This window comes from Lampris incognitus, chromosome 4, assembly GCF_029633865.1.
Source record: "Lampris incognitus isolate fLamInc1 chromosome 4, fLamInc1.hap2, whole genome shotgun sequence".
NCBI lineage: Eukaryota > Metazoa > Chordata > Actinopteri > Lampriformes > Lampridae > Lampris > Lampris incognitus.
In genome coordinates this window covers 35,524,883-35,549,484 of record NC_079214.1, presented here as the reverse complement: position 1 = coordinate 35,549,484, position 24,602 = coordinate 35,524,883, and the positions used below count along the sequence as shown (strand labels likewise).

Genomic DNA, 24,602 nt, shown 5'->3' with positions numbered 1-24,602 from the left:
ATCACGGTAGTCAGCAGCTACTGCAACCTTTACCCTAGCAAGTGGTATGAAAATAGATGGACTTCTTGCAGCAGTTAGACCAAATACTCGAATTAATGTTTTGGATTTTGTTATACTGTAGCTTGCATTATATATCAGCAATTAGTACCCAGTAATGTCCAAACGTTTTGATTGATTGTTGAGTAAATAGCTGCTTTTCATTAAGTATGGTGTTTGCCTAATTGTCTACAAGTGCCTTCTCTAAAGCCCTTGACACAGAGATGCTCACGTGGAAAGGTGGACTGTGACAGGATGATATTGATTGCCAATGTGCATGCTATTTGGAGGGCATTTTGAGGATGAAAATTTTTCATTTGCAAGAGAATTTCACAAAGATGTGACACATTATACCATGTTTCTGTATCAGAAACGCTGTTTTCCAGATAAATGGTAAATGGACTACATTTACATAGCGCTTTTCTAGTCTACCCACCACTCAAAGCATTTTACAGTGTATGCCTCACACTCACCCATTCCCACACACATTCATACAGTGATAGTGGAGGCTGCCATGCAAGGTGCCAACCTGCTCATCAGGAGCAGTTAGGTGTTCAGTGTCTTGCTCAAGGACACTTCGACACGCTCTCTGCAGGAGCCGAGGAACAAACCAGCGACCCTATGATTACTAGACAACCTGCTCTACCTCCTGAGCCATGCCGCCCCAGAATTTATAAATCATCTTGCAACCCACAAAAATCATCTCACCCCCTCACCTATCATTGCCCCTACAATCGCTGTGGACTTGAGAGGGCAATGATGATGGCTCGGAGAGTAATATTGAATGACCAGTGTGTCTTTGACTGAAGTGGGAATAATCTTTGGCCATTAGAGTATATTTGCTCCTGACCCCCCGGTTAAAATGTAGTGTAAGGTTTTTCTCTGTAACTCTATTTCAGTGTTCAGGGAGGTGTTTAGGCTCCACTGTTACTGTACAGAAAAGATCTGTCATCTGCCAGCATGCCAACGGTTCCTCTCACCAAGACTGTGACTTCGGGAACAGGTAGACACACATGTATTTAAAAAAAAAACTTAGGATAAGAAGTTTTTCTAAAAGTCAAAAGACAAGTCTAAGATGCAGCCATAAGTTTTTGTTGAGGTTTGAATCTGGCTTTCTGGCTGTCTTTCAAACTGCTGTCATTGTTTCAGGCCAGCGTCGGAACGGAACTGTTCATCGGCGCTGTGTGACGTGCAGTGGAGGGTGGGTCCATGGCGGGCATGCACGGTGGCGTGTGGGGGCGGTTTTCAGTCACGCAGGGTCGACTGTGTCCACCGGAGGAGTGCCAGGACTCTGCCAGACCAGCACTGCGCCTGGCTCAAACGCCCTGCTACCTGGCAGCACTGCACCACCACCACCACCTGTGGAAGTAAGTGTGTGTGTGTGTGTGTGTGTGTGTGTTCACCTCAACAGCCAAAGCCTTGTAATTATAGAAGGAGAACAATTGTTCACCAGAATACTGAAACCTCTATTAATCCTTCAAAGCCAAAACTGGCTTTTTAAAAAAAATACCGTGTGTGCTTTTTACCCGTTTACTTATAATGTCAGAAATCTGAAATAATAGGGCTGTTGAAATCTGACATGTTCTTCCAGTTGAAAAAGTAAAAAATGAAATGGGGGTGGGGGGGGCAATCCCCTTGCACAAAGAGAGGAAACAGAACAATTGTAGAATTTCTGGCCGTTCTCCTGAGATAGTCGGGCCAACCATGTCTGGCAGTATTATGTGTGTTATCCAATGACCTCAAGAAAAATAGTCCAAAAGTTGTGTGCTTTTTATTTCATGAATAAATTCATACTGACATTTACGTCCAGGTCTCACCCATACACATCCAGTTGAATTGACTTTAACTCTGACCTCTTCAGTGAAAGGGTACTGCTGAGGGAAAGAAATGATTGTTCGCATGGATCGAACGGTATGTTTGACACAAGTACTCTTTTTCTGCCATTCAGGGGAATGCAAGGACTCGACACAGTATTGCGATGTGGTGAAGAGACTAAAGCTTTGCAACGTCGACATGTACAAGCAGAGGTGCTGCGAGTCATGTTTACATGGCACTGAGTCCCCCTAGTGGTCACCAGCAGTAGAAGTTACACTGCTTCATAAACGGAGGGACTTCAGCCAGCGATGGAAATACTGTAACCGGGAGGTAATCTGCAAGTGGCTGCTTCAAACACTGCACAATTAAAGACGGAACAGAAGTCACTCCTGTTTTTGGGGCTCTTTGAAGAGGGGGTTTCTTTTCTGATTTGGACCCAATCTCTCTTCTGACAGGGTATTTGCAATGTGGATCCAACAAACGTTTTGGACCTAACGTCATCTAATGTTGACCTAAAATCCCAGCTCATAATATTATTCCAGTGACATTCGATAAAGGAGGCCAAAAGGGACATGATTAAGGAGTGCCAACACCCTCTGGACATGTACGTAAACACAAAGAAAGAGTGGGTATCCTGTGTTTGTTTAATTTATAATAGTGCTTGGTTATACATGTATATAGAATAGTGAGAATTTTGGATCTAAATCCTTAATGACCATTCACATGTGTGAAGGTGTAGGGATGCCGAATTGGAGTGTAGTCGTCACTGACGGGAAAAAAAGGGGACGATTTTGGATGCTACTGTGCCAGAGATGTTGGGAGTGAGGTGGGCCTATGGGGTTATGAACTTAGTGAAAGCATGAATTCATTTTTGCCAAATCCACAGTTTTATCAACACCACTTTATGATTTTAAACCTTGACAAAGAGTTATGGTTTAGTTAGAGCTGCACAATATTACAACCGAGGCATTGTTCAGCTAGCCACGTTTCCATCCAAATGTTAAGCGAATTTTAACCAAATGTTTGAAAAGCTGAGTTGTGTTTCACTTAGCTGGTTTTAAGCGACTGAATAGTCTCCCTGTACAAAGAACTACATCATCAAAAATATTCAAGACCAAGAAGGGAGGAAAGTACTGCTTGCCATCGGAGAAATTTGAAAAGGAAAAAAAAATCTGTCGTTCTTTATTGCATATTTTTATCAACACATAAACTTTACCGCCTTCAGCGAGTATAAAAAATTTTTTTTGCGATATTTGAAATGTTGTTTTGATTTTTTGGTATCTCAAATGTAACTTTTCTTATTCACAAGCTTAAAATTCGCGTAAAACTTGTTCGATGGAAACATAGCTGTTGATGCTGATGGAATATTTAACCCACTCTAAAGTCAGTAAAAATGAACCACAACTTTGTTTGTATTGATTAATGAGTCTTTTCATTTTACCTGTCTTTATCATACATGCTGCATTGTAAAATATGTCTTGTATATATTATGTTTTAAGTGCAATATTGTACATTGAACGTATGTAGATTTTGTGAGACTTTTATTTTCTTAATCTTTAGTCAGAATTTAGGTGTCTTTTTAACTCCTGTTTGAAATCTTGGATTATAAACACAAAGATATAAAGCACTTGTTAATGTTGGTCAGGCCGGATGTTTGCCACAACTCACCTATTTTTTACTTGCATGTATCAAAGTGCAATCTCAGATTTTTATAGATGAATTATAACATGCCACTCAGTAACATGCATACTTACATTCAGTGTTTCTCCTTGGCTACTGATAACTATATAGCATATTTTGGGTGTTGACATTCATACTGTTTGTGGAATTGCAACTTCAGTGAAGGAACGTGAAGTATTATAACAAACATTAAAGTGCTCTACATAATACAAAAGAATAAAGATAGTTTGATCACTCTCTCGACTCCTTTCTCATCAGTGATTCAGTGATTGACTGTTTAAAAAGAATTTCAGATTTTCATGATTTCACTAATGGTTCATAAAATGCCGTTTTGAACTATTTGACAACTTTATGTTGCATATAGCACATGCTGTTGTATGCAGAGAGTTTGAGACAAACAGCAGTGCCTGTATTGTGTTTGCACAATTGATACAGCTAAAGTACAGGCTTGTTGTAGCCATCACAGTGCATTGATCCAGTTTTAAAATCAAAAAAGGTCAAGGCTCATTCCTTTCTGACAATTAGGTATTTGTCATCAATCATACTGGTAATAAAGATAAACAGTGATCTGTACAGTTACGAGTCCTTGTGTATTACAGCACTGCCACAGCCCTCTGCATGGACACTGCACTGTCTCTTTCCTTCTGGTGGCTGTCATTGGATGACATTTTCCTGAAGTACTTGTGTCCTTCATTATCAGTGTCTTCATACATGTACCCTGGAGGTGACTCAAAGGTTGCAGGACATGCACTGATCCTACAACACAAGACACACCATACAACCTACATCAGGCCTGCTCAAGTCAGAGAACTGGTGTACACATAAGATACAACCACAAAGTTGAAGGCATGTAGCACTAAGTAGGTGTAATGTGTGCTGTATGATGAAGTATATAGGAGGGACCTCTTTGGGATGAACTCTGTGCGATACATGGTAGACTCCTCCATTGGGACATCGTCTCTCATAGGCTGGTTAGCTGGCTTAAAGCTGACATTTGGCCTCAGCTCATGAGGTGTAAAGTGAGCCTAAAGAATACAACAGAGTGAAACAATAGAATAGAATAGACCAATCCTTATCAGACATAGTTAAATGTGATTGCTGTGTACATGAATTCCCTGAGGTTGATTGTTAAAATGCAATTAATTTTGTGTATAATGTGCAAATGTAAGAAAGCATTTAAGTATTTGCCCTGAAGGTGGTGAGGTTCTCTATCTTTCCACTGGCTTTATGCATTTCGTCAGACGTCTTGATAGGCTGCCGCACATCAGCCCTCCAAGGTTGGTAGTCCTCTCGCATGGTAGTGCAATTCTGAAGCCACACAGAGCATATCAGGGCTGGATAAAATTAACTTTATTCAGTCAAATTAGGTCTGCATCATTTTTCCAAATTACTCATGGGTGCCCATTCAACACAGTTCATATCACTATGGCACAATCTTTGTCATAAAGTTACCGTGATTTCTCTTTTAAAACTAATTTCAACATGTTCACAGCTCAAGATTTACCTGAAAGGGAATGACTGACTTCTTCGGTGGTAAGTAGGGCCTGGCTGAGATGAAGGGCTGGACTTGATGTCTGATATAATCTGAAGTGGTGGTTGTGCTCAGCTCCATATGGTCAGTGGGACTGACATATTCCCCCGCTTTGTGTAGTTGAGGCAAGGAGATTGGCCATTCCTTAAATCTGTCCTTGCTCTCTGTGTTGCCCTCAAAGGGCATTGCAGATGCAGCCAGAGACGAATACTGTCAAGGGCATAGAATAGAATGGAATAGGGTACTTAAAAAGCAAATATGGCTTGCCTATGAAATCATTCAGTCAATCAAACTTCATTTTCATCAGTTTGTGCATAAAAATTAAATGCAATAAAATGTATTCAAATGAGAAAAGTTTAAAAAAAAGGCAAAGGTGTAGAGAATGAATACGAACTGTAGATCATTCGGCTAAATTATTGCCCTGTTGGTTCATTATGAGCTACTGTACCTGTAGGTGTGTTTATGGCCAGGCTAATCAATGTTCCATGTCCATCTGGTTCAGTCATACAACTAGACTCAGAATGTCGGCTTTGCTCATGGTTTTGTTTACTCTCAATAAACCAGTGGTTTGTTGCTACTCAGCGTGATCATGGACTCGCACTCAAACGAACTAATTTTTACACAAACCCTAAAAGTTGCCTGAAGTGAAAGTTCCTCCATCAGATAAAGAACTGTCTGTAGTACCTTGTTAGGGCGAGGCTTGCAGCTCTGCGGGAGATCCCCCGGAAGACCCTGGAAGTCTTGGCGGTTCGTGGTGATGTCCTGCAGGGGCTGGCTGCTGGGTTTGTATGTCTCCTTGGGCCGAACGAAGCGTGGCTCTAATGTGTGGGGCACAAAGGTCAGCTGATTGGAGGTCAAACCTTCAAAGGGAATGTCCGACAGCTTAGCAACGTTGGGGGGTTTAAAGCTCTCCCGCTGAGGAAAAACTTTCCGGACAAAATCATCTTGGAAGGTGGTGGAATTGGCAAACTTGGTTGAGGGAGGCTGGTAGTTGTGTTCAGGCTTGGTTATCTCCTGCTTACAGATCTCCCACTGCCTGAAATCGTCTAAAACCCATAAACATATACATGTATACTTTCTCATAAAAGCAAGGCAATACAATAGCGATCACAAAGAAATGGTTTTGCATCAATTTCATTATTGTATGAAGCTGTCTACCAAGAATATATATCCATGAGTGTTTGTACTGCCATCCACAGGGGTATTACTCCCCATTCCTTTAAAATGGGGTCACCTTTGTAGGTGGGGATGGTGTCCAGATTTGCTTTCACCACATATGTTTTCTCCCTGGGCCTGATCGGGACAACCGGTTCGGGCTCACGGGGATGGAAGTCCAGATTATACGTCGTCCTCAGATCAATTTTCCCTGAATTAGGCTTGTACTTGACTGGCTGACGTCCAGGGCGCCTCTTCACTTCATGAGGCATGAAGTCTGTTCTGTTCAGTGAGAGATAAAGAGAGAAAGACAGAGAGAGAAAGAGAGTCGGAGAGAGAGACAAAAAGACAGACACAGGGTGGAAGAGCAAGAGAAAGAGATGAGGTTACAGGTGATTAAAAATCTCGTGTTTCATGATGTCAAGCGCCTTCCTGCCCCCCCCCCCCCCACACACACACACACAAAGGTCAGTATGTTAAAAGTAGTACTAAAAGTAGCTACTTGAATGTTGTGGTTCCATCCATTTTTCCCTTATCACAGGTTGGATCCGGTTCTTGCTTGGGTTTCAGGCTTTGAGGAGGGTTGTAGACTCCTTTGTAGACCGGGAATTTCTCCAAGTACTCTGTCTGTATGCATGACCCTGTGTTTCCCTTGATGTAGAGTGCTGTGGGCTTGCGGCAGCAACGATGACGGCTGGGAGAGAAACAATTAATGACCAGTGTGTCTTTGACGGGGAAGAGGGAAGTAATCGCTGACAATTGGAGCATATTCTTTCTCTTTCAGGTGTCTGTAATGAGTACCTATATGAGACAAATTGACTCTACAAAGTCACAAGTATGCATTGCTGTGTAATAACACTCCCCCCAGGAAATCAACGAAGCCAAACAACTGGCTGTCAAATAGGTAACCTAGGCAGCCCTTGTTGTTGCTTATAGGGAGGGAGAGTCTGTGGGGGGAGGGTCAAATAAGCTCACGATGTTCACACTAGGAGGGTAAAACTTGGTAAATTTGGTTAACTATCGTCCCTTTATAGCATGCACACGATGTCTTTTCGAGGATCTTGCGTCTTGGGATTTACCAGGGCGCTCTGCTCTGTATGTTTGTAATCTGTGATATTGGGCAATACAAATAAAATTGATTTGACTTGATTTGATATGTCGAATGCTATCAGACCGATTGCATAATACGTTGACTATAGACAAGTATAAGTAAAAAAAATAATAATCGAGGAACGGAAATGATTACATTACATACCCACAGCTACAGATCTCGCATAAGCAAAGCTTTTTCATCTTCTGCAGCTAGAGCTATCCCTGTTAAACCGCACAGACTTCTCTCAAACTAACGCTAAACATAGTTGAGCTCTTGTCTGCCAAACGCCTCGTATCATAGCAACCGTACTGAGCGTCCCGATGACGACATTGCGTAGAACGTCATAATAGGCGCTGCGAATGTGGTGCGTCAACTTCCGGGAAAACAACGCGAGGTGAAACTGTCCACATGTTCGCCGAACATGCCTTTATTTTGACGGTAACGATAATCTGAACTGATATATCCAATTAAAGTGGGTTAGTATACAACGACATTGTTTACAGCGCAAACGCATTCTGCATGAAAAAGGTAATTTCATTCTCAAAAACCTTCGGACAATTCCAGCTAACCACTCAGTTAGCTAAAGTATATCTAACTGTTGAAGTTCGCGTTATCTCTGGTTTCATCATTGGACTTCACAATTAATGTTTTGTTTTTGTTTTTGTTTAAATTACCATCTATACATATTGTGTAGTACGGACATCGCATGTTGCCCTTTATCAAGCTAACTAGCCAGACAAGTTACAACAGCGGTATTTTTGAGTAGTGAATTGTTTAAGCAACATTCGCAGTTCACCGATTGTGAATTATTTCAGGTATTTAAGCATGGGGCACGCAAGCCTTGACAAGATCAAAACACTCCAGAGAAACCCCACCAGCATTAGAAACCTATGTATTCTGGCTCATGTTGACCATGGTGAGTGGATTCGCTTATCTTTCTTGCTGTAGTAGTCTGACATTATGAACAGATTTTCCGAAGTCAGCATGCTTAGATTTTTAGATTAATACACAGCTATCGTTTAAAGTCATATTCGTCAGGCTCTCGGTTTTGTTAGTTCGGCAGTATTTAAGCACCATGCAGTGCTAAAAAATCAGTTGCATCTTTACAGGCAAGACTACTCTGGCTGACTGTTTAGTGGCAAGCAATGGTATCATTTCAAGTCGCCTTGCTGGGAAGGTATGTACTTGCTGTAACATTTGTGGCCAGCACTTGAGCTACGTTAGCGAATTCTACCCTTTACATTGTACCTTATTATTTGTGACTGCCTGTCTATATCCCAAGGTTGTGTAGCTTTGTTTTGCTGCCATCTCTGCTTGTAAATGTTTTTATTTTCTAATCTGCTAGCTGAGGTACCTGGACAGCAGGGAAGATGAACAGATCAGAGGAATCACCATGAAGTCTAGTGCAATCTCTCTCCACTATTCAAGTGGTAAGAATCCGTCACCCACCATTGCAACAAGCAAAAAAACCAAAACCAACCCCCCCCCCCCCCAAAAAAAACACACCTTATACAGATGGGGGACAAACCAACATAAATTGTCTTAGTAAGGTGTTGGGCCACAATGAGCCTCCAGAACAGCTTCAGTGCTCCTCATCATAGATTCTACAAGTCTCGTCTCTGAACTCTACTGGAGGGATGGAACACCATTTTTCCAAAAGATAGTCCCTCATTTGTGTTTTGATGATGATGATGATGGTGGTGGTGGAGAGCGCTGTCTAACACGTTGGTCCAAACTCTCCCATAAATGTTCATTTGAATTGAGATCTGGTGACTGCGAAGGCCGTAGCATATAATTTTGCATAATTTTCATACTCATCAAACCATTTGGTGACCCCTGTTGCCCTGTGGATGGGGGCATTGTCATCCCGGAAGAGACCACTCCCATCAGGATAGAAATGTTTCATCTTAGGGTAAAGGTCATCTCTCAGAATAACTTTGTGTTGATTTGCAGTGACCCTTCACTCTAAGGGGACAAGTGGACCCAAACCATGCCAGGAAAATGCCCCCCACAGCATAACAGCCCTCGGATGCCCTCACTGTAGCGGTCAAGCATTCGGGTTTCTTCTTTAATTTGTCAACCGTCTGTATCTGACATGTTCAGATTGATAGGACCTAGGTCGGTGACCTGTGCCAACTTTTGAAAGTTGATGTGCAGAGCCAGATGGCTCAACAGATATTCTGTCCTGTATTACGCCAGATAACACAAAACACTCCATCCTGGTAACAGTTTTCTTTCATTGGGATGTTGTGGGAATATATAAGGCCATTCTCTATTGCTGCCAAGGGAGGTTTTTGTTGGCACTTAACAGACACACCTGAGAATACATGTACAGTATATTGGGCAGGAATTGTTGTCCTGAAGTGCACAATTCTAGATTCCATCCTTGTGAGAGGTTTCGTATTCTATGCTTTTTATCATCAAGGTCCTGAGCATGTAAGAAAAAATGTGAAATTACTGAAAGAAGCATAAATTTTTTAAAGATTCATTTGTGTAGACATAACCATGACTACACTCTAATAAACTTCTCAGGTAGCATATAATTTTATGACTAAATATGGGATTCCAGAGCCATCCATATCTCAACTCAATGGAAAAAGGCCTTACTAGGTGTGTGCCTCTTACTGTCCAGCGCTATTATTGAACATGTTTCCCTTTGATATCCCATTTTCCACCCTAACAAAGAGAAAGTCAAACAAACCAAGGTTTTGAATAAATTTGTCTATGATGGTTGAACAAAATCCTCAGTACTTACATCTAATTTGCAGTCTTAATTAGCAGTATGACGTGAGCAATTCAATTCTACATAACTACCCAGGCTGAATCAGGAATTAGGAATCGGGAACAATGTATTGTCATTTCTTAGACATACTTGCATACACAAAGAAACAAAATTTCATTTTCCACAGCAGTGTAACACATAAAACACACATCCAAAATTTCCCAAGGACGACACCACCAAAAACGTAAAAAAAAGAAAAAGAAAAAAAGTTAACAACACAGTCCACCCTGCAATGCAGTCAAAAAAAAAAAAAAATTAGAGAACAAACTCCAGCCAGGATGACTGTCGGAAGTTCCGATCTGCATGGGCTAGCAGTTAGCTTAGCCCACTGAACAGAACAGACTGAATTAAGCTCTATTAAGGGAAAGTCAGTTATCTGTAAGATGTTTTCTGTGACAATAGTTGAATTAGTTGTGGACACTCAAAACAGCACAGCAAAGTGCTTCAAACTACATTTTAATGTTTACAAAAGTTGAATAATTGTACTGCCTAAACAGTTTGGTTTTATTTGAAAAACTCAAATAATGTCTCTGTCTGCCCACTATGTTTGATTTTTTTTCTTCTTTCTTTGGTTACTCAATGTTTGCTGTTTTTTGTGTATTTCCTGTCATATCAGGTGAGAACGAGTACCTGTTAAATCTGATTGACTCACCTGGCCACGTTGACTTCTCTTCAGAGGTGTCGACAGCTGTTCGGCTGTGTGATGGAGCCATTGTCATTGTTGATGCTGTGGAAGGGGTGTGCCCACAGGTTGGTATCTATTGGATAGCCACTCTCTCAAGCTGTAACCTATTGGTCTGTGATTACAAGACACCTTACTAGGATCTCTACCACATCCCTACAAAAATCATACAAACAAAAAACACCCAGTACTTGAGTGAACCTTTTACTTTTGACTAACAGGGATAATGTGCAGACCCCCATGGACTGAATTCTACATATCTTTTTTCCTTTTGGATGTTTTATGAAGAAAATAATTGTTCTGGAATGTTTTCTTCTTATATCTATTTTTTTTTTTTTACCATCTGCCAACATGTGTATGAAGACCCAGGCTGTGCTGCGTCAGGCCTGGCTGGAGAAAATCCGACCTGTACTGGTTGTTAACAAGATTGACAGACTCATTGTGGAGCTCAAGCTCACTTCTCAGGAAGCATACACACACCTTCAGAAAATTTTGGAGCAGGTGAGTGTAAGGTTACAAAAAAGAAATTTAACTGTAGGGCCTTTATAAGACATAACTGAAAAATATTTTGTAAATGCTGATGACAGTTGTAACAATGTCATTTTATTCTGTTGAGTGTGTTGATATGATGAATGTGATTTTTGGTTCCTGCTTTTTGTACTCTGTATTGAAAGATACTTAATATTCCCCAATTCCTTAGTTATTTGCTGCCTTAGGTTTTTTTTTTTTTTTATATCTTCGGTACATACAGTACACACAGACGTAGTTGGATTCTCTTAGATATTTTACTTTAGGGTGTCATATTGATGTCCTTGTGGTCTTTAAGTTGAGTACAGTTCTTTCTAAATACAAACTTACACTGATGAGCAAAAACATTATGACCACCTGCCTAATATGCTGTTGATCCTCCGTGTGCCACCAAAACAGTGCTGACCCGCTGAGGCATGGACTCTTCAAAACCCCTGAATAGAGATGTACTGATTGATGGGCTGGTGACTGGAATCGGCCAATTTTTAACTTGATTGGCCATGACCAATAACTGGCCGGTCAGACTCAGATATATCCGATTTTGTGCCGGTCAAATTTACACACATGTGCCACACAATGGTTCACGCCATGCACACAGCGGCACAGACGGTAAAGTCACAGACACACACTAAAACAGGTTGTTGAAAATCGTCATTTACTTTTGGAAAGCAAAGCATGTTGGATAAAGTGGGATATACTATAATTCATTTTCAGTTGGATTTTGTTTATACAAAAAAGCTCTGTCTAGTAACCTGGAGCACTTTTTTATTTTGAGAATGGTTTTAGTGAGAGTGATCTAAGGTCCTGTAACCTGGTGAAATTTTGGAGAAAATGTAAAAGTTATTTAATAATGTTTTATTATGAACAAACAATTGAAATTTCCATTAAAGAAAAGTTAAAAAAATATTTGTATGGAATCGGCCAAAATTGGAATTGGTAGGTCAGACTTTTAAAAAATTGGAATTAGCCAAGAAAATTGCAATTGTTCCCTCTCTTCCCCTGAATGTGTCCTGTGGTATCTGGCACCAAAACTTTAGCAGCAGATCCTTCAATTCCTGTAAGTTGCGAGGTGGAGCCACTGTGGATCGGACTTGTCAGTCCAGCACATCCGACAGGTGCTCAATCAGATTGAGATCTGGAGAATTTGGAGGCCAGGGCAACACCTCGAACACTTCATTATGTTCTGCAAACTATGCCTGAACAATGTGTGGAGTGTGGCAGGGTGCATTATCCTGCTGAAAGAGGCCACTGCCATCAGAGAATACCGTTGCCATGAAGGGATGTACCTGGTCTGCAGTGATGTTTAGGTTGGTGGTACGTGTCAAATTGACGTCCACATGAATGGCCGGACCCAGGGTTTCCCAGCAGAACATTGCCCAGGGCATCACACTCCCTCTGCCACCTTGTGTGGCAGAGGGAGTGTGTTCTCCCTGTGTCTGCATGGGTTTCCTCCAGGTGCTCCAATTTCCTCCCACAGTCCAAAGACCTGTAGGTCAGGTGAATCAGCCATACTATATTGTCCCTAGGTGTGAATGTGTGTGTGTGTTGGCCCTGTGTCCAGGGTGTCTCCCTGCCTGCTGCCCAATGACTGCTGGGATAGACTCCAGCGTTCCGCGAACCTAAGTTGGATAAGCGGTTTGGATAATGGATGTGTGTGAGTGAGTGAGTGCGTGCGTGCATGCATGCATGTTGTTTATGTGGCTGCCATGCCAAGCTATGTTCAAGTGTCGTCTTTAACATTACTGAGCATCTTGGTGCCAGTGTACCTCTACCCATATGCTTGAATAAAGATGCTGGTGTGTGTGTGTGTGTGTGTGTGTGTGGCGCCGCCATGCGATGCTGTTGTTAATGTTCATCTTGATAACATTACCTCTAATGATGTATAATATAAGGCTTGTATGATTAAACTGTTGTGCATTCAGGCAAGTATAGTTGTAATTACCTATTTTGGTTAGCATATGCGTTTCAGAATCTATTAAGTATTGTTGGTCTTGGATGGAATAGGCCTACCTGATTTTCTCTGTACCCACCCACACTGTGATTTCTGCCCCCCCCCCGTGTGTGTGTGGGGGGGGGCTGCTGTTGAGGACAAACCTTTTACTTGCTCTTAAACTAGCTCTGTATTAGTGTTACAGTAGCCTAGAGTATCCATCCATTATGCTTATGTGTGGTGGTTAAGGGCTGATGTATTTGTATGTGCATCAGTGGGGTGGGGGTGGTGGAGTATCTGTGGGCTGGTCTGGGTAAAAAAGTCCAGGGCCATTTTTTAGTCCCAATCCATCCCTTCCATGTGACTGGTCACAATGTTTTGGCTCATCAGTATATATGGCCAATAATAAAACTTCAAAGTTAACTTCAGCTATCACTGAATTGCTTTGAAAGTTTGTTCAGTGTCTTAGCTTAAAAAATGTGTATGTATGTATGTATGTATATATATATATATATATATATATATATATATATATATATCCTCCTTGTAGGTGAATGCCGTTACAGGGACGCTGTTCACATCCAAAGTTCTTGAGGAGCGAGCAGAGAAAGAGAAGGAGGAGCGAGAGAGCGAGGTCCCCGGGGGGCCAGCGGAGGGCCCTGTAGGAGAGCAGGTGTATGACTGGAGCGCTGGGCTGGAGGAGACAGATGACTCTCACCTCTACTTCTCACCTGACCAAGGCAACGTGGTCTTCGCCAGTGCCATAGATGGATGGGGATTCAGGTATGGGCAGTCGCATAACTGAGCAGCTCAATATTTTTTGCTCTCGGGCCATTTCCTTGATCCTTGGTCTCTGTTGTAACAACTGGAAAACATGTTACTGCTATAAATGAGGTGTGTTAGAGTTAGTGGATTGTTCCTTGAGAGGAAGACTCAACCAATTGGCTATTATTGTAATTGTTATTCCACTTATAGCTTTCACTTTGTACCGTTTAGGGTATTTTCCGTTGTGTGGTGTGCGGTAACTGTATCAATATTGAGAACTTACATGGTAAGTGAAGTACATTTTGAATTCTGTCTCCATTCGCGGTAAAAAACAAAAACAAAACTGCAACGGTGAAATAAAGGAGGTTGATGATTCAAATGCTTGCTTGTTTCAAATTACAACATTTATAATTTGAAACAAAATTTCAATTTCAAGATGCCATTCGATCAGTGAAGCTATTCTTGATTATTGCATTCAACCAACCAGCAATCTTCACCACTGTTAGTTCCACACAATCGGTACAGGAACTCACATTTGTTTGCATCTCATGAATTGTTGCTTAATGAGGACTCACAGACCTACACTACATGGCCCAAAGTATGTGGACACCCCTTTTAATTAGTCAGTTCAGCTATTTCATCCACACCCATTGCAGTTGCCATAGACAGATTTTGGTACTAGAATGGGCCGTGATGAAAAACTCGGTCACTTTCAACGTGGCTCTATGATAGGATGCTGCCTTATCAACTAGTAATTTCATAAAATTTCTAGGGCTGCCCAGTTCAACTGCAGGTGCTTTTATTATGAAGTGAAAATATCAAGGAGCAACAATTGCTCAGCTGAGAAGTGGTAGACTACACAACATTACTGAACAGAACAGAAGAGTGCTGAAGCTCATAGTATGTGGACATTGTCTGTCCTCAGTTGCAACACTGACTACCAAATTCCAAACTGCCTCTGTAAGCAATGTCAGAACAAGAACTGTATGTCGTGAGATTTTTGAAATGGGTTTCTTTGGGGGAGTTGCTGCACATGATCCTAAGCTCACCAATGCACAATGCCAAGTGTAGGCTGGAGTGGTGGGAAGCTCACTGCTGTTGGACCCTGGAGGAGTGGAAACACTCTGAAGTAATGAATCGTACTTCACCACCTTGCAGTCAGCAGATTCCAGGACAATGCTACCTGTCAGAATGCATAGCACCAACTGTAAAGTTTGATGGAGGAATAGTGGTCTGGTGCTCTTTTTTTGTGGTTTGGGTTAGGCCCCTTAGTTCCAGTGAAGGAGAATCTTGACACTGCATCATACAAAGACATTCTAGACAGTTCTGTACTTCCAGCTGTGTGGCAACGGTTTGGTGAAGGCCCTTTCCTATTTTTGCATGACAGTTCCCCTCTGCACAAAGTGAGGTCCATACAGAAATCATCTGTCAAGGTCATTGTGGAAGAACTTGACTTGCCTGTACAGAGCCCTGACTTCAGCCCCATCAGAAATTTTGGAATGAATTGCTACACTGACGTAGTCACCCAACATCAGTGTTCTATCTCACTGATCATCTTTTGGCTGAATTGATGCAAATTATGGCAGAAGTTTTCCAACACCAAGGGAAAAACCATCCCAGAAGAAAGGACACTGTTATAGCAGCAAAGGGAGGATTTTGGAATGCGATATTGGACAAGCAGATGTCCGTACACTTTTGCCCATGTAGTGTATTTGAGAACTTTTCTGCCAGTAATGAAAGCTTTTTTTTTTTTTTTTTTAACCTATTGATAGGGTTGGGTGTTGTTTGGATTTTGGACAATCTGTTTCCGTTACCGCTTATCGAATTGAATACCAATTCATGTTTTTTGCATAATTTTTTTGAGGAACAATCCAAAATGTTTAAAAAACCAAAAGTATGTCAAAGCTCAAATTTTAATTTTAAAATCACAAAATATACCACTATGTTGGTTTTTCATTTTAATTTGTCACCTGTCAGTATACATACTGCTTCCTCTCTTGCATGAAATTATCTTACTGCAGTGATTGCAGTTTACTGGTCCGTTATTTTTTTCGCTGATGCTTAGCCACACCTGAGTGTTTGCTTCAATCAGACATGTCTTCATTCAGGGTTGATGCACAATGTAACCAGCCATGGAGACATTAGTGCTGCAGGTCCTGGCAGTTAACTTACATTTTTTTCTCGACTTTTCAATTTTCAAGTAGAATCGTTTCATGATATCCACTCCCTGTGGGAGTGGTTTGTCAGCACAGGACAGTATTTCACAGGGTCACAGTGGAAAAGAGGCATTTGACTCCCCTTTAATGCTTTGCCATTACCCAGCAGAAAAAGTGTGGGGCAAGTTATTCGTCAGGGTACTACAGAGGGGGCAAATTATCCCCGGAGAGGGGTGAGTAGATGTAATGTGAGGGGATACCAAGGTGTTTCCCTCTGCCAAAGGGAAACACTGAGTACTTGCTGTGCACTAGTTACTGAGGGCTACTGGGCTAGAAGACCAGTGGGGTAAATGGGAATGATTAGAGGAAAGTTGGTTAGTGTTGTATTATACAATGTAAAGATTTGTGAGATTTTGAGCTGCCTGAGGAGTTCTCACTAAGCAGTATATTTTAAGCTGCTTGTTAAAACATGTTTTTATCAGTTTGTTTAGTCTGTCATCATTACAGTTTTCACCCTCTGTGTTTATAGCTTATGGTGTCTTCTTGTTTTGACCCGTTTGATTTATATTTGACCACAAAAAAGGCCATACAAATAAAGGTTTACTACTTTTATTAATTATTTTTACTCAACTCACTTGAGCTGTTTTTCAAATGTCCACTAGATGGAGCTGGCAAACTATATTATGCCTTTTGGTACAGTAGGCGTATCTTACAGAGATGGAGAAGGGAGGCAGCTCCTACCTATTTGTTGCCGAACTTTAATCGTCCAAATTGTTCAGTCTCTTGAATTAAAACCTATAACTTGCACAATTCTGTAACTGTTATCACTTTTTATTACTTGTCACTCTCCATCTCACATCTCATCTTCCTTTTCTGAAATAGCACAGTTGCATAAAGCCTCTGTACTAGATTGCATTGACTGTTGCAATATAGGTTGTTCCATATATGATAGCAGATGATGAGGACACAAAGACCCAGTTTTGTGAGCAGCTGTGTCCTTGTGATCACTTCCTGCTATAAATAAACCAATTAAGTCCCGACAGAGACAGCCAAGTCTCCTCTGCTGAACTGAAGACTCATTTGCTGTCTACGGAAAAGGAGGGGGAAGCTGAGATCCAAACAACTACAGAATTATGTTTACCCAGATCCCTTTTTAAAATCTCTTGACTGTTTACAAAACCTCCGTTTTCCTCAAAGCCACTAATAGGCCCACTTAAGAAAAAAAAAGAAAAAAAAGCCAAACTCACTGTGGCATCAGCAGTAATAGAGATCAGTGCCTTTTTTCTGTTGTCTGAATCTGCACTGTTGAAGAAACCGAATTCGACAGACTGTCTTAATGAGCTGCTTGGACTTCTATTCTCTGGGTTTTCTAGGATCCAGCAGTTTGCTCATATCTACAGCCAGAGGATGGGCATTAGAGCCGAGGTGCTGCTCAAGACATTGTGGGGAGATTTTTATCTCAATGCCAAGGCCAAGAAGATCATGAAGGGTGCTCAGGTACTCCAAAACTGTGTTTCTGTACTTCTCATTAAAAAAAAAAAAAAAAAAGGCTATTTGACCAGGGACAGACACTGATCACTTTGGCTGTATTCTTGGGTCTTTCTGCTTTTATTTTGAATATACTTGCTTTCCTTTTTTAGGAAGTGTATCTGAGAGCAGGCTGAATGTAACTGAACCGTTTGTCCTTATGCTGACTCATAGAACAATACCACTGCATGGTTTTGATATTCAAATAGTTAGTCCCTGTGTGAATGCAGTCAGTCAGTGATGACAATTAATTTTCTCTGTCATACACTGCACTCTGTTTGCCGCCATGTTAGTTCTGTTGTGCCCATGTTACTGACCCAAATCATCCATTGCTGAAAGTCAAGAAGAGGTCAAGCTGAATGTCAATAGAAAGAGCAGCTGTAAGCAGTAATGGGTCACCAAGCTGAAAGCTGTCAAAACTCAGATGTACGTTTACTCAAATTATGTAAACACATCTTAGCAGTATCTACACAATGCATGTGATCAACAACTTGCATTTTTATATTGACCAACCCAAAATGAAGCAAATGGAGTAATATAATATTTGGATGAAAGTGTGTACTTATTTATGGTAAATCACATTAAGTTGAATGCAACAAAAAAGCTGCCGTTGTGCATCATTGTTTGGATATCTGTTTAAGGGAGTTTCAGCCCCATTACTTGCAACCTCAGCTTTAATCCAGTTTAGTGTTCCTACATTAAGTAGGGCACTGTTTGAACAGGAAAATGGGGTGTTAACACTTAATTACTGTGTCCCACAGGGTCTCAGGGTTTTTGTGGTGGTGGCAGCTTGGGGCTTTGCAAGGGATAAAAAAAGACGAGAAGAAATGAATGTGTGCACCACAATAAGCATTGTCATTATTGTGGTGTCAGTCAGGGGAATCTCTTTATGGGATGTTGCAGTGGGGTGCCACAGCATCAGTTATTTGTTGGAAACACTGCTCATCATCATCACCTGCCTACCATTCCAGATCAATATCACTGTGCGGTTACTCCCCAAGTCTGTCTTGGTCTGTCAGGTCCACAGTTGATTGTGTTTGACCACCCTTAGTAGCTCCCTACTCTGTGGGCTTGTCACCTCATGGCTCTACAGTCAGTCAACAAGCCTTTCTCCTTGGACTATGTCTCACAAGCATGAGAGACGGCAGCAGAGCCCAGACAGACAGATGGTAACAAGGCACAGTTGGCTGTCTGTCACTCTTCATTTACGCTTGATGCAGTGACTCAGCTGTCTTTGTGTGTTGGATTTGTCTTGTGTGAGTTGCTCTGTGTGTGTTCTTTTTATCTTTGTCTCTCTCTCTCTCCCTTTGTCTTTCTCTCTCTCTCTCTTTGTCTCCTATCTGTCTGTCTGTCTGTATCTGTAGCCAATCAATTTTTTTTTCCATAGTGAGCTGGAGTTCTGCCTGTGATGTTCACTGCCTATCTCTTCTTACACGAGTGCCATTTTATGACCAAATGAATGCAGAGTGTGGGTCTGTGAGATGCTAATGGATTCTACTTTAGCCACTCCGGTTCTGCTTGTACACCATCAGACTGCCGCCCACTCAGTTCAGCAATGTTACTGTGCCCCGGCATGACAATCTTACATGCTAATGCTAGCAATGGACTGGCCCCAAATGGGAGAACTTTCTGATGCAAGTCTAAGGGCATATTCACGTGTAACACTCAAAAAGTTGAAATCAAAGTCCCCAGGGTTTTGTTTTATTTTTCCAGCCCTGTGCCTTTTCACATTGCACTTTTTTTAAGGAAAGTCTGACAGAAATCCCGAAATTAAGACAGGAGTGCAATGTATTGTGTATTCACAGCAGGATGTTTTGATCAAAGATGGTTTACCTGAATAATATTCACCACTCGTGATCTCTTCTTTTGCCCTCACATTTGCAAGCACCCTCTCCCATTAGTGCATCAAATTGAATGGCCAAGTTAGGGTTGAGACATGGCTAAAAAGATACTTAATGGGACTCTACAACCCTGAATCTTCTTTTGTGCCTCAGGTTCTGGAAGAAGCTATGACCAAATACTTATTTCAATATAAAGCTTATAAAAATAAAAAATTCAAAGCCAGCTACCATAGCTGTGAGGCTGATTTGCCATGTTGGTTGAACAGGATGCAATCAAAACTAACATTTCAATACATACGTGTGTGACGCAATGATGTCACTCATACAATAAGAGAATAAAGCTCTATATTTTTTACAAAAATAAGTCATATTTCAGTTGCATTTGATACATTTCTATCTAGTATGGACACAGTCTATAGAAATGAGCAAATAAAAAGATAATTCCCTAAAATTGCAATGGGTAGTGATTTTGTGAATTTCTCCCACTGACCACCATTAATTTTACACTAACTCTGCTTAGAGTGCTCCTACTGTCCACTTGTAGAGTGGCGTACATTTCATTCAGGCTTAATTACTGGTTTTGATTGCTTTAGACCTTGCTTTGCTAACTAGCTATTGTAGAGAAATTGTTTAGCAGAAAGATAGAGTGCTCAAGTGGACATAGTGACCATACATTGCCAGTGATGCTTCATCTTAATATGTCGTTCTGATGCTCAAGTTTTGGTTTTATTTGGGGGGGGGGGTTTCCCCCTTTTTCACCCAAATTGCACCCGCCCAATTACCCCACTCTTCTGAGCCATCCTGGTCACTGCTCAACCCCTTCTGCCGAACCGGGGAGGGCTGCAGACTACCACATGCCTCCCCCGATACATGTGGAGTCACCAGCCACTTCTTTTCACCTGACAGTGAGTAGTTTCACCAGGGGGGACGTAGCGTGTGGGAAGATCACACTATTCCCCTCAGTTCCCCCTCCCCCCCGAACAGGTGCCACGACCGATTAGAGGCGGCGCTAGTGCAGTGACCAGGACACATACCCACATCCGGCTTCCCACCCGCAGACACGGCCAATTGTGTCTGTAGGGACGCCTGGAGGTAGCACGGGGATTCGAACTAGTGATCCCTGTGTTATTAGGCAATGGAATAGATTGCTACGCCACCCGCACACCTGATGTTAGCTAAAGTTTTTGAAGAAATTGGGACGCCTGATGTAAAAGTTTTTGAAGAAATTAAAACATCTCACTGTGAACTCAGTGCATCGCATAAAATCAGTATTTTCCTAGTTTGGTCCATACACTACTGGCATTGATTTCACTCAAGAAATGGTCACCACCATGTTCCATATTGAAATGGATTGATACCCCTGCTTTTTGGCAAACCTTTTGGACTATTTTGGTTTGTGCTCACAATCGATTAAAATTATGTTAACTTACGAAAAAGTTCATGAAGTCCATGTGAAAGTCAGCTAAAATTCATGAAGTCTACATGAAAGTCGGCTAAAGGTGTGGGAACAAGACCCTAGAACAGGGGTCTCAAACTCAACTTACCTGGGGGCCGCTGGAGGTAGAGTTTGGGTGAGGCTGGGTCGCAAGTATTCCAAAAAAAAAAAAAAGTACAACCAATCCAATGTTCTCAATCTTTTTTTTTTATTTATATATACAGGTGATCAAAACAAGACAGGTAACAGTACAAGTGCAGGAACAAAAACGAACAGTGTGAGACAAAAAGGGGACACCAGGTTCTGTTATGACAAGATGGAATACTAATAAGCTAATAAGCTAAAAAAACAAAACAACAAAAACAAACAAGCTATCAAATAAGCTCATTGACCTGCAGTGCAGGTCAATGAGCTCCATTTGAAGCACAGGAGGGGCATCTTGCACATCAAAGGAGAAGGGGTCAGCAAAAATTTGAAAAGTGGCTCTGTGTGTCTTGAACTCTGCAAACCTGTGATCAAATTGCTCCTGTAGCTTCACAATGGCGTCAGCATACTTCTCACCGCTGAATGGTGTGCCTGCATCCATGAGTGCCTTGCATGCTGGGAAATGGCAGAGGTTTGTCTGAGAGAGCTGGGCTTTCCATAACACAAGTTTTGTGGAGAATGATCTCCCGTTGTCATAGGCAGCACTGACAAGCTGCCCCTGGTTTTGTAATTTCTTGTTCAGTACATTCAGCTCATTTGTGATGTCAACAAGGAAAGCTAAGTCCATGAGCCATTTGGGATCACTTAGCACAGGAACAGCCATCCTAGCCTTCTCCATGAAGGCTTTCACTTCTGCTCTCAACTCAAAAAACCTCTTCAAGACGTTTCCCCTGCTGAGCCAACGTACCTCAGTGAAGTAGAGCACATCCTCATATGCTGACTCTATTTCCTCCAAAAAGGCGCGGAACTCCCGGTGCTTTAAACCCCTGGATCTGATATGGTTGATGCATTTCACAACGACAGACATCACATTGTCAAACTTCAGGCATTTGCTGCAAAGGGCCTGCTGATGGATAATGCAGTGCAGAGCAATGGCCTCCTCCACACCCTCTTCTTCCAGTTTTTTTTTAAACAAGTGCCACCACTCCATTTCTCCTCCCTGTCATTGATGGCGCTCCGTTGGTTGTTAATCCAGCAAACCTCTTCCATGGCAAACCCGCATCCACAATGGCATCACACAGCTGGCGGAATATCTCCTGAGAGGTGGCCTGGCCATGCATTGGAATCACTGTGAGCAACTCCTCCATCACTTCAAAACTGTCGTCAACACCACGGACATAGATTGTGAGCTGCGCAGTGTCAATGATGTCTGTGCTCTCATCACGAGCGACTGAGTATGCACAGAAACGTTTGGCTTTCTCATGCAGTTGATCCTATATGTTACCTGACAGGTCAGAAATGCGCTCTGCCACTGTGTTGGCTGAAAGGCTGATGTTGCTAAACTGACCCTTCTTTTCCGGACAGACTATACTTGCAGCCTGTAACATGCACTTTTTAACAAACTCCCCTTCTTTGAATGGCTTTCCCCACATAGCTAGCTTTGACTGCTGCATCATTAGCTTTGCTAGCTTTCTTGAAGAAATCTTGTCGCTTCAGTAAACATGTTTTAAGATTGGCGACCCGTTTCTCTCTCTCATCTCCCTGGTATTTTGTATACTCCTCAGCATGTCTAGTCGAGTAATGACGTCTGATGTTGTATTCCTTGTGCACCGTAACTTTCTCGGTGCATATAAGACACGTCGGGCTGCCTCTGTGCTCAACAAAAAAATATGCCGTCTCCCACTTTCCCTGAAATTGTCTGTGCTCGTCACCAACTTTTCTCTTCACGGCAGGTTTTGAGAAAGACATAACTGGGGCTTGCTGACAGGATATATTTTCCTTCCACTTGATGTCGCTCCGGAATCAAGTTTCAACCGTTGCTAATTCGCGCTGCCCATTATGGTGCATTCAAGTTGTGCTCGGAAGTCGGACTTTCTGAGCTCCGAGTTGGACATTTCAACTGGAAGTCTGAAATCCGAGTCATCACTGTCATGAGCCTGCACTATGGTAGCTCATAAGTGAAAAATAAAAGCCCAGGGCAAGCGCGGGCCGCACTAACACTAAACTTTGATGTCAAGTAGGGGGCCACAAAATAACGTCCCGCGGGCCGGGAGTTTGAGACTCATGCCCTAGAATATCCTTATCGCTTACTCTTCATTTTTTGGATAACTTAATGACATCCAGTAACCAGCGATGGGCTTTTCATCCATGCTGGCTGCAACTTGTGATCATCCTCAAACCGATCAATGATGCAGTCAATGGTTGTAATGATCAGTGACCTGTGCCCCAACCAAAATGGTGTCTGCTTGTTTGCCTGAGTCATAGGCTGAACTCATCAATATGCTCTGGCTGGATAGCTCTGTCTGTTTGGTGGTTTCATAGAAAACTAACAATAAAGGTTTCACGCTATTTCTGTCTAGCCAGCACTACGACCATCAGCAGAGAGCGGGGGAGAAAACAATAGCACACTGCACAGAGCTGTGGAGTGGCTGACCTCTTATTCAAGCCAATGCCCACTGTTTGATGACATCTAGGGCCATCAGTAGAATGAGCAGGCCTTTTACAGCATAATGTTTCTCACTGAATAGGAATGGACTCAACAGGTTGACCCACTACACTGTGATCTGAACGTGTATGGGTGTGTGGGTGGTTTTGCGGATGGAGCAGTATGATAGTGAAAACCTTTTGTGTCTCTTCATAGCTTACAGATAGAAGGACTTTTAACTGCTCTATCAGCCTCTCCATCTAGCCACACCTCCTCAGCCTTGATGCATGTCTGCCCACAGACCTCCACCGCTTCTCTCTCACCTGCTTTTCTCAGTGTCTTCCTGGGGCACAAACCGTTTCAGCCACCTCCTCTGAATATACAAAAAGTACTGTGTTGAACTGGCCTAAGTGATATCCATTTTGTCTATCTGACTCTATAAAAGTTCCCACTAACTGTGTGGTTAATACCTGAGATCCTTTGTCTCTGTCTTTCCTTTTCTATTGTTTTCTTTCTGTTAAACTCATTTTGATGTATCTATTTCCCCCTCTCCCTCGTGGCTTCCTCTCTACCTTAGGCCAAAGGGAAAAAGCCTCTCTTTGTGCAGCTCGTCCTGGACAACATTTGGAGTTTATATGACGCTGTTGTCACTAGAAGGTGGGTGGTAGAATATTATTTTGATGAAACACATTGTGTGTCAGACTGAACTCTTGATTATTTTTTTTTTGGGCGTGTACTTACCATGACACATTGTGTAAATAGGACTTTGTTTCTTTTTATCTGCCTCTTAGACACACACACACACACACATTAATGGGTTTGTCTTGCCAAACTGTACACTTTAGAGATTTAACATGAAACAGTGCAGTTCTAAGATTCCTTTTGTCGTCAGCATCTTACCCTGTTTTCTGCAGCGTATTGTAAAAGGGAGTTCCATTGTGTAAAGCTGATAGACATTTGGATAGCAGACACCAGACTGCATATCATACATTATCAACAAGAGACCGTAGAAAAACTGTTGACATTGGCTTCTTTTGCATTGCTCCTGTTGACTTTGACCAAGTCCAGTTCTTTTAA

The 24,602-nt window shown here is 42.0% G+C and overlaps 3 protein-coding genes across 4 annotated transcripts in view; 2 read left to right on the top strand and 1 right to left on the bottom strand.

Annotated features, from left to right (window-relative positions):
* adamtsl3 (ADAMTS-like 3) overlaps positions 1-3,764 on the top strand; it is a 231,335-nt gene extending 227,571 nt beyond the window's left edge. The window contains exons 30-33 of one of the 2 annotated variants that reach the window (XR_008810152.1): positions 936-1,039; positions 1,186-1,403; positions 1,985-2,181; positions 2,307-3,764. Coding sequence is in view for 1 of the 2 variants with exons in the window: in XM_056278310.1 (XP_056134285.1) it covers positions 936-1,039; positions 1,186-1,403; positions 1,985-2,103 (441 nt within the window). In the remaining variant the exon portion in view is untranslated. Of the gene's footprint in view, positions 1-935; positions 1,040-1,185; positions 1,404-1,984 lie in introns of both variants that reach the window. The other variant, XM_056278310.1, reaches the window with a different exon arrangement.
* Positions 3,765-4,124: 360 nt separating this feature from the next.
* saxo2 (stabilizer of axonemal microtubules 2) lies at positions 4,125-7,586 on the bottom strand. Its single transcript, XM_056279336.1, has 8 exons — positions 7,473-7,586; positions 6,720-6,911; positions 6,297-6,499; positions 5,747-6,108; positions 5,036-5,272; positions 4,720-4,839; positions 4,435-4,556; positions 4,125-4,287 (listed from the first exon to the last, which is right to left on the bottom strand). Exons 1-8 carry the CDS (start codon positions 7,508-7,510, stop codon positions 4,125-4,127), a joined length of 1,437 nt encoding a protein of 478 aa, XP_056135311.1. The 5' UTR covers positions 7,511-7,586.
* Positions 7,587-7,694: 108 nt separating this feature from the next.
* The window catches only part of efl1 (elongation factor like GTPase 1), a 175,362-nt gene continuing 158,454 nt past the window's right edge, over positions 7,695-24,602 (top strand). The window contains exons 1-9 of the mRNA XM_056278312.1: positions 7,695-7,838; positions 8,126-8,226; positions 8,420-8,487; positions 8,656-8,740; positions 10,709-10,842; positions 11,138-11,275; positions 13,783-14,015; positions 17,527-17,650; positions 24,103-24,182. Of these exons, the coding sequence (XP_056134287.1) occupies positions 8,136-8,226; positions 8,420-8,487; positions 8,656-8,740; positions 10,709-10,842; positions 11,138-11,275; positions 13,783-14,015; positions 17,527-17,650; positions 24,103-24,182 (953 nt within the window). The 5' untranslated portion in view covers positions 7,695-7,838; positions 8,126-8,135. The remainder of the gene's footprint in view (positions 7,839-8,125; positions 8,227-8,419; positions 8,488-8,655; positions 8,741-10,708; positions 10,843-11,137; positions 11,276-13,782; positions 14,016-17,526; positions 17,651-24,102; positions 24,183-24,602) is intronic.

Bases quoted from the DNA above. Each gene is read 5' to 3' on its own strand.
- saxo2 (XM_056279336.1), bottom strand. From the start codon at position 7,510: ATGAAAAAGCTTTGCTTATGCGAGATCTGTAGCTGTGG. The intron at 6,109-6,296 runs GTGACCCCATTT...TATGGGTTTTAG, and splicing joins CACCATCCCCACCTACAAAG to ACGATTTCAGGCAGTGGGAG. The intron at 4,840-5,035 runs GTAAATCTTGAG...GTGTGGCTTCAG, and splicing joins AGTCAGTCATTCCCTTTCAG to AATTGCACTACCATGCGAGA.